We start from the raw sequence: 18839 nt of genomic DNA, 5'->3' as shown, positions 1-18839 counted from the left end.
CTTAGGGATAATTGAATGTAGCCATCGTCCCAAGCTCCCTTCACTCCATTGATGTTGCCAGCTAACGAGCGACTGCTGACGATAAATAGAGAAAAATTCACTATAGGCGATCTGTCGATCATAAATGTCGCCTTCCATAGCGCCCACCTTCGCAAGTGAATCCGCCTTCTCATTGCCCAAAATTGAGCAATGCGAAGGGACCCACGCGAAGGTGATGATGAAAGAGCGCACGGATAAAGCACTAAGCAGTTCTCGTATTTTCAAGAGAAAATACGAGAAGTGCTTTACCGGCCTAATGGAACGGATAGCCTCGACAGAACTGAGACTATCCGTAAAAATAAAATAGTGGTCTGGAAGAAGTGAAGCAATAGTTTCCAAAGTGTAGTGAATTGCTGCCAGTTCAGCCACATACACAGAACAAGGAGCTTCAAGTTTTCGAGAGGCGCTATGAAATTCATTAAATACACCAAAACCAGCGGACTCCTCTATTAGAGATCCATCTGTGAAAAACGTTCTTGCAGAATCAACATGGCCAAACTTTGCAGCGTATAATGACGGAGCAATCATAGGACGATGATGCTCTGGAATTCCGCGGATTTCCTGCGTCATAGATAAATCAAAATTCACTGAATTGCCGAAATCGGAGAAGACTACACGATTGGGAATATTTCTTGAAGGGCTGACATCCTGTGTTAAATATAGGTAGTACAAAGTCATAAAACATGTTTGAGGATTTAGCTCCAGAAGCTTCTCAAAATTTGCAATCACCAGTGGGTTCATTACTTCGCAACGGGTGAGAAGCCTCAGAGATAACTCTGAAAAACGGACGGATAGTGGCAACATGCCCGCCAGCACTTCGAGACTCATAGTATGAGTCGAGTGCATGCATCCTAACGCGATACGAAGACAACGATACTGGATCCGTTCCAGCTTGATGATGTGCGTTTTAGCTGCCGACTGGAAGCAAAAACTACCATATTCTAGAACCGATAAAATCGTTGTCCGGTACAACGTCAGAAGATCTTGTGGATGGGCTCCCCACCACGTTCCGGTAATTGATCGAAGGAAATTGATCCTTAGTTGGCATTTTCTTCTCAGATACTCAATGTGGGATCTCCAGGTGCATTTGGAATCGAACCAGACCCCGAGATATTTAAAAGACATGGAATGAGTGATCGGTTTACCCAAAAGTTGAAGCTTCGGTTGTGCTGGGCTATGCTTCCAAAAAAAAACTACCAACTCAGTTTTCTCCGTGGAGAATTCGATACCTAGCTGAATAGCCCAAGTAGACAAATTGTCCAAGGTATCCTGTAAGGGTCCTTGCAGGTCAACCTCTTTTGGCCCTGTGATAGACACTACGCCATCATCTGCAAGTTGTCTCAACGTGCAATTGTCACTAAGACAATTGTCAATTTCTCTAACGTAGAAATTGTACAAAAGGGGGCTTAAACATGAGCCTTGGGGGAGACCCATGTAGCTAAATCGAAAAGCTGTAGAGTTTCCATGAGAAAAGCTCATATGTTTTTCTGACAGCAAATTGTACAAAAAATTATTAATTAATGGAGACAATCCACAAACGTGGAGTTTCTCTGAAAGAACTTCAACGGATACTGAATCAAAAGCCCCCTTGATATCCAAGAACACAGAAGCCATTTGCTCTTTCTTAGCAAAAGCTAACTGAATTTCCGAGGAAAGCAACGCGAGACAGTCGTTCGTTCCCTTACCCCTACGGAAACCAAATTGAGTATCTGAAAGAAGGTGGTTCGTCTCAACCCATTTGTCGAGGCGAAAAAGGATCATTTTCTCCATCAATTTCCGAATACACGACAGCATCGCGATGGGCCGATACGAATTGTGATCCGACGCGGGTTTATCAGGCTTTTTAATGGCTATCACCCTCACTCGTCTCCAATCGTCGGGAACAATATTGAGCTCCAAGAACTGATTGTACAAGTTCAACATGCGCCTCTTAGCGACGTCTGGGAGGTTTTTCAGCAAGTTGAACTTGATTCTATCAGATCCTGGGGCAGAATTGCCACACGAAAGGAGAGCGAGTGAAAGTTCCACCATTGAAAAAGGCTGACTGATTTCGTCTACCGAATTCGCGGTTTCGCGAGGAATCAACTGCGACGGCACGGAATCCGGACACACTTTTCGCGCGAATTTAAGAATCCATTGATCCGAGCATTCCTCGCTTTCGTTGTTAGTAGACCGGTTACGCATTCTTCGCGCCGTACTCCAAAGCGTATTCATAGACGTTTCGCGCGACAATCCGTCTACAAACTGCCGCCAGTAACCCCGTTTTTTGGCCTTGATGAGGCTCTTGAGTTCGCGTTCAAGAGATGTGTATGCGTTGAAATGCTCGCGTGTTCCGCGTTTCCGAAAAAGTTTAAACGCGTCGGACTTTTTACGGTAAACCTCCGTGCATTGTTGATCCCACCAGAGCGATGGTGTTTTCTTACGAATAGACGATCGCGGCACCGGTCGTGTTTGAGCTTGAAGTGCGCTGTCGACGATGAGATTAGAGAGGAAATTATATTCCTCCAACGGCGGAAGCTCTTCCACTGACGATACTGTATCGTCTATCGCGGATTGGAACTTAGTCCAATCGATGTTACGGGTTAGATCATACGCGACGTTAACGGATTCTGACGAGTTGAACCCACTGGCAATCGAAATTTTGATCGGCAAATGATCACTACCGTGCGGATCCTGGATTACATGCCAAGTGCAATCCAACGATAGTGAATTGGAGCAAAAGGTGAGGTCTAATCTGCTACCATTCGAGGATGGACCAGCCAAACGTGTTACTTCTCCATTGTTAAGGATTGTCATGTTGAAGTTGTCACAGAGATCATAAATCAAAGTAGAACGGTTATCATCGTACAGCTCCCCCCAGCCTGTACCGTGGGAGTTAAAATCTCCCATGATCAACCATGGAGCGGGAAGTACCGCACATATGTCGAAAAGTTGTTTGCGATTAATAGAGACTCTAGGAGCAATATATACAGAAGCAATACAAAGGCTCTTACCTTTAATGGTAGCCTGACATGCGACAACTTCAATACCGGGGAATTCGGGAAGATTCACTCTATAGAAGGAATGGCACTTTTTGATCCCCAAAAGTACCCCTCCTCCACGTGAATCCTCACGATCCAATCGAATAATGTTAAAATCAAAAAAAGGGAGATCAATTTCTGAAGAGAGCCATGTTTCACAGAGGGCAAATGCATCGCAATTATTGTTATGGACTAAATACTTGAACGAATCTAATTTCGGAATAAGACTTCGACAATTCCACTGTAGAACAGTGATCAAATCCCCGACCTCGTTTGGAAAATTATCCATCGAAGGAGATGATAGCTGCAAGAAGGGGCCATTTTGAAGTCAATTGCTTCAAGAAGGATTTCACAGTGGGAAGCAATGTGAGGACAATGCTTTTCAGAGGATCAGAAATGTTGAGGTATTTGAGAATACCGTCCACAATGTCATCAAATGAGAACAACCCAGATGAAGAAGGGGTTTCTGTTCTTAAAATTGGGGCATCAGGGGTTTTGGATGTCCCCGGAAGAGGTGGAAAATCCTGGGTATAGTCAGTTCTGCGGAATCCAGGAGGAGTAGAAGTCTCCTTTTTTCCACCACTCCTTGATTTAGGCAAGCTGATTTGGGGTTCTTTATTTGCAACAATCCGCGAACGGATGCGCTTTCGTTTCCGTGCAGAACCTTCCGGAAAACTGAAAGAAGTTCCCTCCTCAGCCAAGTCAGAGTCAGTCTCGTCATCTGACAAAAGAGAAAAGGGATTTTTGTCATTGGTCGATGGCGTGGCTGTCTTAAGCATTTCTGCAAAAGACCGCCTGGAACGTTCCTTAAGGGAGCGTTTCATTTTGTCCCCGAGCTGTTTGTACGCCGGGCACGACGAGAGAGCATGAGGAGGAGTTCCATTGCAGTACACGCATTTTGGTGCAGTAGCTGCGCAGGTGCCATCCTCATGCTTCTCCCCGCATTTGGAGCAGCGTGCCTTGTTGCCGCAGTGGGAGGCCGTATGTCCCAACCGCTTACAATGCTGGCAGTTCATGACCCGAGGTACAAACAACCGCACAGGAAGACGAAGTTTTCCCAGCTCGATGTATTGAGGAAGGGCAGATCCAGAAAAGGTCACCCGAAACGAGTCTGTGGGGGTAAAACTCTTTTTACCCTCGCTGAGCGATACTGACTTCATTCTATGAACGGCCAGTATCTTTACCGGAGGAAGCAAGGGGTTCTTGAATCGGCCAACCGCTTGCTTCTCCAGTATCTCGGGGTTCAGACTCGCCTCAGTGACCACGCCTTCGATCTCCACATCAGAGGCTGGAATGTACACCCTATATTCCAGTGTGAAAAATTGGGAAACAGCAATTTCATTGGCCTGTTTCAGGTTAGCGACGGTCACACGAAGCTTGTTGTGCCTAACCTTCGTTATTTCGGTCACGGCAGAGAATCGCTTTGTCAGATCATCAGATATCTGAACAACATTCAAGGGTTTGTTTTTGGGCTGAAAATAGACAACCCATGGGCCAGTCGAGTCATTCGGGTAGGCCCGCAATCTGGTGCTTTTCTCATCCTGCCCATTGACAGACTGAGACGACGAACCAGGGATGACATCATCATTATTCTGAGATGAATGGTCATCCATGTCGTCTTCTGACAAAACATCCATTTTGTTCAACTAGTGGGAGCGCAAAACGCTCTCCCACTGAACGCACAGACACAATACACAGAAAACACTACAAACACAGAAATACAAAATGAAAATTTAACTAATGGGGGAGTAAAAGAAACAAGAAAAAAACAAAAACTTATCTGATAATCCTATACTACTACCACCGAGCGTTATATGTGTAGGCGTTTACACCGATGGCTGGGAAGCGACGCGCAGCGTGGATGACCTTCGCTGTGGTGCACTTGATCGAGGCGCGGCACTCAGCGCACACAGGCGCACGATGAATGATGAACGATATAGATGTAGAAACGGGTGCTCACACTCGATGATGATGATACGTGAGCGGGTATGCGTAAGCGCGTATGCGTGACCACGCAACGATGATGCCCAAATTTGTTTGCGAATTTCCAATAGCACGGATTAATCTTTCCGAAAATGACACTTTCTACTAAAAAAAACTCACTTTTCGATCAATTTACCGGGAACTATGCCAGGAGTCACTTAGTGAGAAAAAACTGATAAATTATATCAAGCGAATACCGAAAAACTTCCAAAACAACGGAGCGCGAAACAAGTCGACCGTACTTCTTGCTAGGACGCAGTGGGATGACCTGCGCTGAAAATAATTCATCAGAATTGTAGTCGCTCAGTCCAATAAATATTAATATTTGCTACATTTTACCATGGAGTATCATATCATACAGTGAATGTTTAACAACATATGAAACCAGTGACTTGGTTGTGGAATGCATGTACTAGTAAGGCCATTACCACTTGTTAGAAAACCTCTAGTGCTACATGAATTCCACAACCAAGTCGCTGGTACTACATGTTTTTCAGAATTCAATGTAGGGGAAACGCTCCTATATTTTTGGTACGTTAGAAGTGTTTGGTTCCTAGAGTTGTGCATTGAGACTCAATACACAACTATAGGAACCTAATGTTTCTAACGTACCGCAACTATAGGACCGTTTACCCTATACAATTCCTGTAAATGTAATAAGATTAATAACAGATTATCTAGAGCTTTTTGAGTGTGTTGATTTATTTCCATTTAATTCCGTTATAATTGCTTATATTTTGACAGATACGCGTATTTCGTCTACTACTTGCAAACCTCATCAGTGCCAAGTACTCAACACCACTGAAGAATCCTCCATCTTTTACCGACGACTTATATACTAACCAATAGGTACCATAAATCAGCAGGTATCCAACTGCCATGTCATGGTTGGTAACGTAAAATGGGGTAACTTTAAAAGTTTTATTAAGTATATTCGTGGGGTGCGACACATCTAAATCTCGATTTTAAATGTTCGAAAAATCTCACACTAGCGAATCAATCTACGAAAAATCTTTTTTCATCTCTTGGATCTAAACCCATCTACTCGCATCGCTCTCCACCTTTTTGCAGGAAATCTTAAAAATCATAATCAATCGCGTTTCTATCTATTAAGCGCGAGTTATCACAACAGCAAAGCAAAAAATTTCCTGCATCCCAGATAGAGTCGCCTCCCTCGAGTATATTCTAAATATTTTTTAAAACAATGAATGTTTTTCAAATTTCATTTTTTTTTTTTCAAACAAGTACTAAGGATCCTAGAGGCAATTCGTTAGTAATGTTGAACGGAAATTATAGCATTTGCATTTTTTTTTTTTTTTTTGTGACTGAACATCAGTTTTTTGTTTCGGGGTTGTTTTGATAATACTCGATTAATGTTGTAGAAATTTACGTGAAACTGAAACAATTTAGGTCAAGAAATATGAATCTTTGAAAGAGTATTTAATCAAAACCATCATTAGCAATAAAAACAACATTGAATTAAGAGATGAACTAGCCTCAGGCTAAAAATCTCTATAATAAAGAAAAAAAAAAAAAAAAAAAAACGACATTGAATTTGGAATGGCCATATCAGGAATAATTTTTTTTTTTCCTTTGGTTTGTTTTTTCCGTCGATCTTGTTTTCCGTGCTGAGCACCAATGCTACTGACGTGCCAGGAAGGCAGCTTCCACACCTGGACCCTACCTATCGACCCATCAACTCATGAACCGGGGACCAACGGCTTTACTTCCCATCCGAAGGAAGGCGTGATCAGAGATGTTATGCCTCAGAACATCCCGGCGGCGCCGACTGGGATTGAACCCAGGCCTGCTGGGGTGAGAGGTAATCACGCTTCCCACTACACCACCGGCGCCGTTGAGGAATAAAATTGATAAGTGATTGTTTGAGTGACTTTTCAAACGGCGAAAATCAAAAAAATTTATTCTTTTTCTGATATTTCGAAAATAGGTAACACATACTATATAAAAATTGTATTACGTTATCTAAGCTAAAATATGGAACCAATGATTCCAATTGGGAAATAGTGCAGAAGGTAAATTTAATAATTATATTCTACTATCAAAGTTACTCGCATTATCAAAGATACCCCGCTTTACGGTACATAAATTTAGTATGATGTGTGGTTTAAGGTAGCATGTTAAAGAGTCTCTACTATCCGTTTCCTTAATCTCCACTAAGCAATGTGGATAGATTATGTTTACATATTTCTAAACTTTCTGCTTCGTCTAGTTTCCAAGGCAAAGAAACACTCCGTAGGATATACATATTATCCTTTGTCAAATTGTGTGTGCCCCTTTGTAAAGATAGGTTCTGCAACCTTGGTTTTTAATTCGCAATGAAGTCCTTTATCCATCTCTTTGTTAGCCTTTTTTATCTCTGCGATGTGTTCCTTAAACCTTGTTTCCAAAGTATTTTTCTTAATGTAGAATTCATTTTAGATTTTTTAGAGATTTTGTTGACACCGGCTTTTCCAAGACATTTATTGAATCTTTTGTTGATCCTAACAATGACTTCAGTTGATTTATCCTGCTGCTGAATACTAAATCTAAGCCAAAACTTCTTATCTACGAACTCAATGGCTACCCGTTTTAAACCCTCTCAGTTACTCGTGTAAGAGTTGTACAATTACGCCTAAAATGAACCCTTGTTCTTTTATCGAGTACTGCCTGAATTTGTTTTTTCTTGATACCCATTAAGTCTTGCGGTTTCAAAAATCTGAGCAATTTCCTTTGATTTGCCTGTCAGTGGATTCAGATTCACTTGAGTTCCTCATTCTACAACCATCTGGCACTAATTTTCAATCTGTGCCTCCAACTTGGCTACTTCCCCTCGTGTTGAAGTCAGCTAAAGTCATACCCATCCGGAAACCTGGGAAGGATCCGTCCTCTCCTTCAAGTTATCGACCAATCAGCCTTCTCTTAGGGTTATCAAAACTGTTCGAAAGAGCAGTCTACTACCGCACCGGCTCCTGAAATCTGCCGATGAAAACAACTTGTTACTCGAGGAACAGTTTGGTTTTCGGAAAGGTCGTTCAACCGTCCACCAGCTGACCCGAGTAACAAACATTCTCAGACGGAACAAATCTGTTTCGAAAACATCTGCCATGGCGTTGTTGGACGTTGAAATAGCGTTCGACAATGTCTGGCATGATGGCCTGGTGTTCAAATTGCAGCACTACGGTCAACTTTTTAACAACTATCTATCGAACAGGACGTTCCGAGTATCTCTGAATGGCATCACATCGGATGCTTTCAATATCGGTGCCGGGGTTCCACAAGGAAGCATCCTTGGCCCCATCCTATTCAACCTGTTCACCTCCGATGTGCTGGCTCTCCCTGTTGGTGGATCGTTGTCTCTGTTCGCATATGACACATCCATCGTCTACAAGGGTAGGGTCATCGGAGCTCTGACTGCCAAACTTCAGAGAGGCCTGGACGACCTGTCTGGATATTTCAACAGCTGGAAGATCCGTATTAACGCGGCAAAGACCCAGGTCATCAGCTTTCCACACTCTAAATCTCCTGGACTAGTACGGCATGCCAATCTAAGAGAGTTGCGCCAAATGCCATCACCTTAAACTACAAAGGATCCAGAACAAGATCCTTAGGATAATCCTAAACAGTCCCCCGCAAACTAGAAATTCTGAGATCCTGGCTGGAATTCAGACATTAGAAGAAAGGAGAGTTTTTATCCTGGAAAGATTCAGAGACACCTATCTAAGATCAAATCATCAGATCATACGTGATCTAGCACGTTAGGTTAAGTTATACTCGTAGTTAGGTAGGCTTTCACTATTTTTTTCCAATTCAATCAAAACACACCCCAAAGGGGTATTCTGTTAACTAGTTGAAAAACGCAAATATTAAATTACAATAACAAATTAAACAAAAATGAAGAGCCTGATAGGCTAATCAATTAAAATGTTAAAACAATGTAAAATTATAATTAACAGAAATAAACGTAATTTTACTACTAAAATCATGTGAGCCATGTTGTGAAAAGGCTATTTAGTGTTGGTGAGAATGGTTTGAAGAGCTTGGTATTACTCTATTTGTAGAGGAAATGGCTCTAATGTTGGCCTATGGATCTAAGATAGGGCCCATCGCTAAAAATCTGCTATTTATCAATTTCATCTAGATTAACGCGTCATTGGGCCGGTACTAATGGATATTTTAGGTCACTATTGAAAATTTAGTCGATTGCTGAATTCATGTATGGGCCCAAATTAGGAACATTTAGGCTAAAATTACATCCATTTCCCCTATTTGTTGGTTTCTTCTAGATTTTGAAATTTAACGAAGACGTTTCCCTTTTGATTAGAAGATCTAAGAAGGGGAGTTTGCCGTCTTTCTTCGTGAGTAATTTTGATGTTCTTTTAAACGTTGCTTATGGCCTCCAAAATTGTTGATGAATCTTCCCTTTTGACAATGCTAAAAATGTCATCCACGTACCAACACTTCCTATCCTAGGATAACCATGAACAATTTAAATAAAAATGGAGCAAGTGGATTGTCCATAGGACTACCTTTAGTTTGTTCCTCTAAAAATGAAATAATTTTCCTCGATACAAAGACGAGTAAGCTTGAGATATGACCGAGCTTTGTTTTTCCAAGTAGAATCCTCACGTTGCTTCAGAAGTCAGTCCTCTAAAAGATTGACAGATTATCGAAAATAAACGTCATTTAAAAACGGTAACCTTTTTACGAACGAGTGTGAGGTGATTAAGAAGTGGAAGCAGTACTATGACGTGCACCTCAACGGTGAAGCAGCAGAAAACGAAGGTGGCACAGCAACAGACCTTGGAGCACGCGCAGAAGACGACAGGCTACCGGCCTCTGATCTTCAAGAAGTTGAGGAGGAGATCGGTCGTTTGAAGAACAACAAAGCATCTGGTGTAGATCAACAACCAAGTGAGCTTTTAAAATACGGTGGTGAAGCACAGGCTAGAGCGCTGCACTGGGTAATTGCCAAGATTTGGGACGAGGGGATATTACCGGAGGAGTGCATGGAAGGTGTCGTATGCCCAATCTACAAAAAGGGCGACAAGTTGGATTGCTGCAACTACCGCGCGATCACACTGCTGAGCGCCGCCTACAAGGTACTCTCCCAAATTCTATGCCGCCGCCTGTCACCATTTGCAAGAGAGTTCGTGGGGCAATACCAGGCGGGATTCATGGGTGCCCGCGCTACCACGGACCAAATTTTCGCGATTCGGCAGGTTCTGCAGAAATGTCGCGAATACAACGTGCCCACACATCATTTGTTAATCGATTTCAAATCCGCATACGACACAATCGATCGAGATCAGCTATGGCAGATTATGCACGGGTACGGATTTCCGGATAAACTGCCGCGATTGGTCAAGGTGACGATGGATCGAGTGATGTGCGTTGTTCAAGTATCGGGGACACTCTCGAATCCCTTTGAATCTCGAAGGGCGTTACGGCAAGGTGATGGACTTTCGTGTCTGCTGTTCAACATAGCGTTAGAAGGTGTGATCAGAAGAGCTGGGATAGACACGAGTGGCACGATATTCAGGAAATCCATCCAGCTCCTTGGCTTCGCCGACATTGACATTATGGCACGGAACTTTGAGATGTTGGCGGAAACGTACATCAGACTGAAGGCTGAAGCTAGACGGATTGGACTTGCCATCAACGGATCAAAGACAAAATACATGAAAGGAAGAGGTTCTAGAGAAGACAATGTTAGCCTCCCACCCCGAGTTCAGATTGACGGTGATGAAATCGAGGTGGTCGATGAGTTCCTGTATTTGGGCTCACTGGTGACCGCCGAAAATGATACCAGCAGAGAAATTCAAAGACGCATTACGGCAGGGAATCGTGCCTTCTTTGGACTTCGGAGGACGCTCCGGTCGAATAAAATTCGCCGCCGCACGAAGTTGACTGTCTACAAGACGCTGATTAGACCGGTGGTCCTCTACGGTCACGAGACCTGGACTATGCTCGTGGAGGACCAACGCACCCTTGGTGTTTTCGAACGGAAGGTGTTGCGTACCATCTACGGTGGAGTGCAGATGGATGACGGAACGTGGAGGAGGCGAATGAACCACGAATTGCACCAGCTGCTGGGAGAACCATCCATCGTCCACATTGCAAAAATTTAGCGACTACGGTGGGCTGGTCACGTTGTCAGAATGCCGCACGACGACCCAGTGAAAATGGTTCTAGAAAGCGACCCAACAGGAACAAGAAGAAGAGGCGCGCAGCGGGCAAGGTGGATCGACCAAGTAAAAGGTGACATGCGGACCCTTCGCAGACTACGAGGCTGGCGAGCTGTGGCCATGGATCGAGTAGAGTGGAGACGACTGGTAAGGTAAGTAAGTAAACCGGAAATCGATGTCTTGGATTGCAAAATGGCGTCAATAATGGAGTTCCGGCCTCTACACGTCGTCCCCGTTTCGAAAATATGTCCCCATATTGTCCGGAGAGCCCACTCGAATTGCACTTCGAAGTTTGTTTTTGGCCAAGTCAATTTCTCAGAAAACACTTAGAATATGATGGCTCTTGAACCCTATTGAAAAAAACGTGTAAAAAGTCCATGTTCTTAAAAAAAACTGTTTAAAAAAAACGATTTATTTCGAAAATCATCTTAAAAATAGCGTCTAAAAAACCGTGTGAAAAAAAACTTGAGTAAGCGCATCATTAAATTAAACCAAAATATGTGAAACCGACCACACCAACGACTAAATTATTGACAATAACGACAGACAATATTTTCCCTTAAAAAAGACCACAACCCATGGCCGAAACGTTGGGCATATCACATCGTAGTCGTTCGAGTATTAAAGACTGAGCAAGTCGTTAAACCAAGCAATTCTGTCTCAGTCGTCACCATCCTTAATATATCTTAAGCTTTAAAATTAGCAATTTGATTTATAAAATGACATACATTTTATTAAATGACTAATACTGCATATACCGGTGGTTTCACTTGCTAGTCCCGGTATTTCGGCACTCGAAAATCACCCGGTTATATTGGTAAAACTTGTTTTCGCACTACGGGTACCACAAGCCTACTTCATGCATAGCGTTTGGCGTAGAAATGCGTAGATTTGCATGTCATGAGTTTAAACAAGGTTAATTTTTGTAGCGTGATGGTTCGACTTTGGCCTGATTTTTTGCCAACTTTTCAGTAGTATTTGTCACTCATTCAAGGAAAATCAAATTTCAGACCCGTGCTCATTCAAAGCACACACAAAATTTGGTATGTACCACGTGAAATCTAATTAATCAACGCAGTGCACTAATGGCTGACCATCGTAGCACCCTTCGAAAGGTTCCATAATGTAATGAGTCCGATATCATGCACAATCCCATTTTCACGGTTCCTATGAAAGTGATAATGGTATCATTAGCTAATTGATTTTGCCACGCTACCTTTTATGCGCTCGTCACACCATGAAGGGTGAAGGTTGCGCGGAAGGTAGATTATGTTTTAATTACATTCCACGATAATCTTCGCTGCGATTTCGCTGTTTTGCTTTCGCCAGCATGGCATTAAAATATCATATATCCACAGGTACGTTGTTCTACTTACTGATCTGCTTCATCTTCTTGCACACGGCACGCGTCTGGGACTGCTGCTGGTTGAACGGATACGATCCCGTTCCGGGTGGATAGCTGCAGTCGACGAAGCTCCAACGCCGCTGCTGTTCGGTGATGATGTCCTGGGTGAATGGGTCATCGCAGAAGGCCGCCGTCGAAGCATCCGACGAACACCGCCAGCATCGCAGAGCATCGGCTGCAATGAGATAACAAAGGAAAGACAAAAATTAGTTTCATTGATTAAGTGTGCGCCGCCGGTCGAAAATTCTAAATTTAATTAGATTGGATTCAATCACTGGGCAGAACAACGGACCGTGTTTAACTAGGCAGACGATGACGCTAATGTTGGAAGAAAGGGAAAGCAATTGAGCGGAGACAAAGCACCAGACGTAAATTCTGAGACACATCAGCAGAGACGGAAGAGCATAACAAAGGGATTCAAATTTGCCACTCTGGTTGACAATCTGTTGGTGGGTGAAGGTGCAGGGATCAGATGAGGGTTCAATTTTCAACATTTTCTTCCCTACGTTCTATCTATTTATATCGGATGTTCAATCTCAGCGGGTGACAGACGGCAAGTCTACTTGGTTGCAAGATTGCAAGTGCAGTAAGCGAAAGAAGAAATCAATGTTCACGAAAAGATCCAGGCAAAGCGGTGTTCAATTTTGTAAAAGTGTTTACGGCATTCCATTTCTAAAACTCTAAAACATATTTAATGCGAAAAGCTCTGCATCGAATTCGACAACCGCCAGAGTTAATCATCAAATTCCATTCACTGACGTTCGTTTTCTTGCAAGAATCAAAACACCCCCAATCGTAACTGAACTTGGAAGGCAATAAAAATCTCACCTCCCACGTACCACGACAGCACGGTCGCGTTTCGGAAAAAGGTGTGAAATTTTCCCACCGTTCGTCGCTCGACGGAAGAGGGCCACACACACCTAACCGGTAGTAAAAGGTTATAAATATCAATCTACAGCTGTTGCTACTGCTCTTGCAACGACTTTGGACTGAAATGTAAATCGCGTAACGTGGGTAGGGTAAAGTGCGGCAAGACAGTCATCCTGATATATGGACATCAATCCGCTTTACATAATATATTCCTAGTATAAGGGATGATTCATAACAATGCAAATCACTAACAATCCCACAGACCACCTTAGGAACACGAAAATATTATCAAAAAACACCCCAGAAACACACGAACTGCCATCTTGCCCCACAATCCCCTACCTACCAACAAGAAAGAAAAAAAGGAATCAAAGTCGTTTGAATAGACGGGAAGTGAAATGATGACGATGTAGCATGCATGCTTGCTTCTTTGTTTACAGTACAACATGATTTCCGACCAGCTCCAGATAATAATAATAATACGTGAGGAAATTGCGGACCGAAGATAATGTTGCGAGGAAAACCATCAAATAAGCTACCGGCTAAAAATAATTTACCAGAAAATGATACATTGATATGTGATTCGCACAGAACGCATAAATATCGATCGTTTTGAAACATATTAAAATTACAGAACTAGGTCATCGATCGTGAATGAAGCAGACACAAAAGTAAGAATTCTGGTGAAGCCGCACTTTGTATCAGTGTGTTTATTTGCTTTGAACCGGAGTGCGTTAAAAATTTTGTCCGCTCTTCAAATTCCTGCACGCAGATGGGAATCACAACGCTCGGGACGCTTATTTATATCTGAAGAAAAAAGATGTATTTTTTTTATCACGATGCATGAAATGAAAATACAGTAGGTAGTAGTATACTCATTGAGTATTACTCAATGAGTAATACGCATCACGAGTTTTAAAAACAAAGTGCCAAGGAACTTGAATGAATATTCTTCCAAGTCTACGGTCGTAACAATTTATTCAAGCTACAGATTAAGAAAACAATTTTAAAATCCTTCCCCCATGGTATTGGAAACGCGTCTACGTCTGAGATCAGAAAATAATGTCAGCTACTTGAATAAAGTGTGCTTCAGTTAGAATCCGGAAGTAAGCAACCAACCAGCTCTATCTCGGGATTGGTTTGAAAAATTTTAAGGAATCAAAATGAAGCATAATTAATGCACCAAATATTCAATAATTATTCCGATGGGTTTCTAATGAAAGCACAAGCATTGTTGGTTACGCCCGCTCCAGATGTGTGTACTCCCACCGCTGATCTACGCCACTGACGAGTGAGTGCAACCACACCCATCGCTATACGAGGGATTGTCACGCGGTGAGAGGAAAAAGTGGTCAGGATGTAAACAAATCAAACTATGGAAAGAAGACAAAACAAAAGTGAAATTGCCCTGCCAATTGCGAAAATTAAAACTACTTATATATATACTTATTATATACACTAAATCTACTGCTTAAACCTAGTGAACTAAACCTAGTGAACTAAACCTAGTGAACTTGAGTGCTAAATATTAGTTGCAAATTATTGATTCTTAATCTAGAGGTGAGAATATGAAATAGTATGACAGGAAGATTCTTAACCTATTATGTGCTATTATTAAGGTATCGATGAACCACTAGAACTTCTACTTGCCTTCTGAATAAGTTATATGTGGCCCGGAAAAAGGTGAGGTAAAAAGAATTTAAACCTAAAACATGATCCTAAACACAAACATCTAACTAGGTACCTACGGCTAAACGATTACTTATAACTACCAGCAAATTCGGCTGCTCTGTTACCGTTGATAGGTGAGACTTTATATCTAGAGCCAAGGCACACATTAGTAAACTAAACTTAAACCTACAGATTTCCTAAACCTACGAGAGTTGTTGGATCTCTCAAGCGATTATATTGCCATACAGCGAGAATCACTAAATGTAAGCATTACATGAAAATTATCCTAAATTAGCCTAACTTAACTGAGTATTCCACAGGAATTTTATAACTTTCATTCGCTGAAATACATTGGTTGGTGAATAAAGTTTATAGAATTTGATTCATTTCGGCTGTTACCAACAAGCATTCTTATTGATGAACGCCATCATCCGCAGCACAAAAGCCTGATCGTCCTCAGCGACCAGTTTATCCAGTTTATTCCAGCACCTTACCATGACAGCATACCGCGTCACTTTACCGGTCCTCTTGACCTTTCGCATGACAATCGCCCAATACTGTTCAATCGGAAAGAATTGTGGACAGTTGGCTGTGATGGATCAGTTCACAAAAACATCACTATGAAATCACGGGTTCACTGTAGTTTATCGTCTTATTCGTCACATAACTATGGGTTTTGCAGCCACAACTGTAGATCTCCTGCAGGATCATAAACTTTGAGATATTTTCATTTAAAGTTTTGAAATAAAAAATCGGAGATTTGGCAACACTGTTTCACTTATACATTTTTGTCAAAACTTCAGACTTATAGATTCCATTAGACAAACCGCATAGGTCCTATAAGAATGCATAAAAGGTATGTGTGACCGCTTATACATTTCATTTGACACATGATCTGCATTAAATTTTTGCGAAGCGTCTGCTTATTTATTGATTGTATAAATTTATGAATAATCAACAATAGAAATTTGCCAAAAGGTATAAGGAGATTTCTATCCTATCTAAAAATAAATCAAAAAATTTGATTGCACTTTTGAAATGCTTTAAAAAAAGGACACCCAATGTCGTTTGTTGTATGGTTTCAGAGATCTGCAAAAATTAAAATTGGTGTTAAATAAAAATTGGCAAAAGCCAAGGGGTTGGCCGATTGGCACAAAACTTTGTATTTTTTAGTTAGCAGTGTGGTAGCTAAAAAAGAGTTGTATCAACCGGTGGCAACTAACGATTTTAAATTGGCTCACTACTTGACTAGCCTATTGGTCCCAAGCAAATCGATTAACATACTCTATACTAGTCGAGATTCTAGTACTACACTATGTTTGTTTTGATTCGCTATGAAAGTTTGACAGAAAAAATTGAGGGGCTAGTGGATTTTCCTATGTTTCGAAGGGTGCATCGATTAGCTTGGAACCGAGAAGAGTACCAGAGCTGAGCCAAAAAGTTGAGCACGTTTCTTCGGGACCTTCTAGTCTTAGAGTGACCTCTATGGTAGTAGGTTGCAGTCATCTTCACTCACTATATTCATCACATTGATGTGAGCTCCGCCGAAATTTGTGATTGGTGCCCCCGTGCTACGATCACTTGATCGTGAGATTATCTCCAAATGAAATTCGGTGCCGACGATGACTTTTAACCGGCCCCAACCGAGGTCAATTATTTTTCAATACGGATTTTCTAAAATTCTCCAGACCGCTGTGACCATGAGTTACTCTTCCGTATCATAATCTCCAACACAACCCGATCAAGGCTTCCGGAAAATCACGTTACTTTATACAGGCCAAAAACACTGTGATATTGGGTGACTTATCGTAACCAGACGGAACTCAAGTCAACTAGCCTTAGTTCAGTAAAATTATCAGAAGATGAGGAAAGTGTTAAAACTATAACTATAAAAGTTAACTCAAAGATGAATGTTCGATAATTTGAAACTGACTGGAATTTGAGTCAGAACCGAGGAAGCGACTCTATCTACGATGTAGGAAAAATAGGAAGGAGTAGATAGAAAGCAGATTTATGACGATTCTGAAGATTTCCTGCAAAAAAATGATACGCGATGCAAGTAGATGCGAAAAATGGTAGAAGATTGTTCGAAGATTCATTCGCTTGTACAAGATTTTTCGAGTATCTAGAAGTGAGCTTTAGATGTGTCGCCCCCCTCGGTCAGAACGACAATTCGATGCTCTCTTTACTAAAGTAGGGAGTTGACCCAAGTAACCAAAAGTTCTGATAAAAGGCTATTTGTGGCTTAAGCAGCTTGGTTGAAGGTGGTCTATAGAATTAGAATAAGCAGCCTCATTTTTAAGTCGTTATAAGACCTTGAAAGTTCCGGTACCATAGTTGAAGAGCATTCTAAGCAGCTTCTGGTGGAACTTAGCGGAACTTTAAGAGAATAAAACAATTATATATTGAAGTTAAGAATACACCAATTATATATTGAAGTTCGAACATTTATGAAATTTATTTCTAAAGGCAGATATTAAAGGGTGATACGGTCAAAATTTGGTCAATATCAATTTGACGTATTTCTTTCAATTTTGCATTTAAAAAACCTGAACACCCCTCATTTTGAAGGTGTGTGTGTGTAGAATGTTGCTCCTATTTTGATTTTGGAATTCACTCTTCAGTTGTCAAAATGCCGTCCAAGCAAGAAGAGCAGTGTTTCAAAATTTTGCTCGCGCATCGCGAAAATCCGAGCTACTCGCACGCAAAGTTGGCAAAATCGCTAAAAGTTGCCAAATCAACCGTTACAAATGTAATTAAAGTGTTTGGGGAACGTTTGTCGACAGCCAGGAAGTCTGGATCGGGGGGAAATCGAAAACCGGAAGCCGCTGAGACGACAAAGAGAGTTGCTGGTAGTTTCAAGCGAAACCCTAACCTCTCTCTCCGAGATGCCGCAAATAAGCTGGGTGTACCGTCTACAACCGTGCATCGAGCCAAAAAACGAGCCGGACTATCGACTTACAAGAAGGTAGTGACTCCAAATCGCGATGATAAACAAAATACGACGGCCAAAGCGCGATCCCGGAGGCTGTACACGACGATGCTGACGAAGTTTGACTGCGTGGTAATGGACGACGAAACCTACGTCAAAGCCGACTACAAGCAGCTTCCGGGACAGGAGTTTTATACGGCAAAAGGAAGGGGAAAGGTAGCAGATGTTTTCAAGCACATGAAACTGTCAAAGTTCGCAAAGAAATATCTGGTTTGGCAAGCCATCTGTACCTGTGGCTTGAAAAGCAGCATTTTCATAGCTTCCGGGACTGTCAACCAAGAAATTTACGTGAAAGAGTGTTTGAATAAACGTCTGCTGCCTTTCCTGAAGAAACACGGTTGTTCCGTACTGTTTTGGTCGGATTTGGCATCTTGCCATTACGGTAAAAAGGCCATGGAGTGGTACGCCGCCAACAACGTGCAGGTGGTTCCCAAGGACAAGAACCCTCCCAACACGCCAGAGCTCCGCCCAATTGAGAAATACTGGGCTATTGTCAAGCGGAACCTAAAGAAGACCAAAAAAACTGCTAAGGGCGAGCAGCAGTTCAAGGCATACTGGCTTTCTGCGGCGAAGAAGGTGGACAAGGTGGCTGTACAAAATCTGATGGCAGGGGTCAAGCGTAATTTCGGCAATTCGGATTTGGAAAAGCGGAAGCCTAACTGAATATTTTTCCT

General features: G+C 42.0%; 1 protein-coding gene across 1 annotated transcript in view; it reads right to left on the bottom strand.

Moving 5' to 3' along the window:
• Positions 1 to 18839, bottom strand: part of LOC135710612 (UPAR/Ly6 domain-containing protein twit-like) — a 103047-nt gene that overhangs the window by 22427 nt on the left and 61781 nt on the right. Inside the window, exon 2 of the mRNA XM_065233236.1 lies at positions 12604 to 12807. Within this exon, the coding sequence (XP_065089308.1) occupies positions 12604 to 12807 (204 nt within the window). The remainder of the gene's footprint in view (positions 1 to 12603; positions 12808 to 18839) is intronic.

The sequence above is a fragment of the Ochlerotatus camptorhynchus genome, unplaced genomic scaffold (genome assembly GCF_037179485.1).
Source record: "Ochlerotatus camptorhynchus isolate MF236.1 unplaced genomic scaffold, CSIRO-AGI_Acam_v1.1 ptg000392l, whole genome shotgun sequence".
NCBI classification, from domain to species: domain Eukaryota; kingdom Metazoa; phylum Arthropoda; class Insecta; order Diptera; family Culicidae; genus Ochlerotatus; species Ochlerotatus camptorhynchus.
This window is presented reverse-complemented; position numbering and strand designations above follow the sequence as displayed.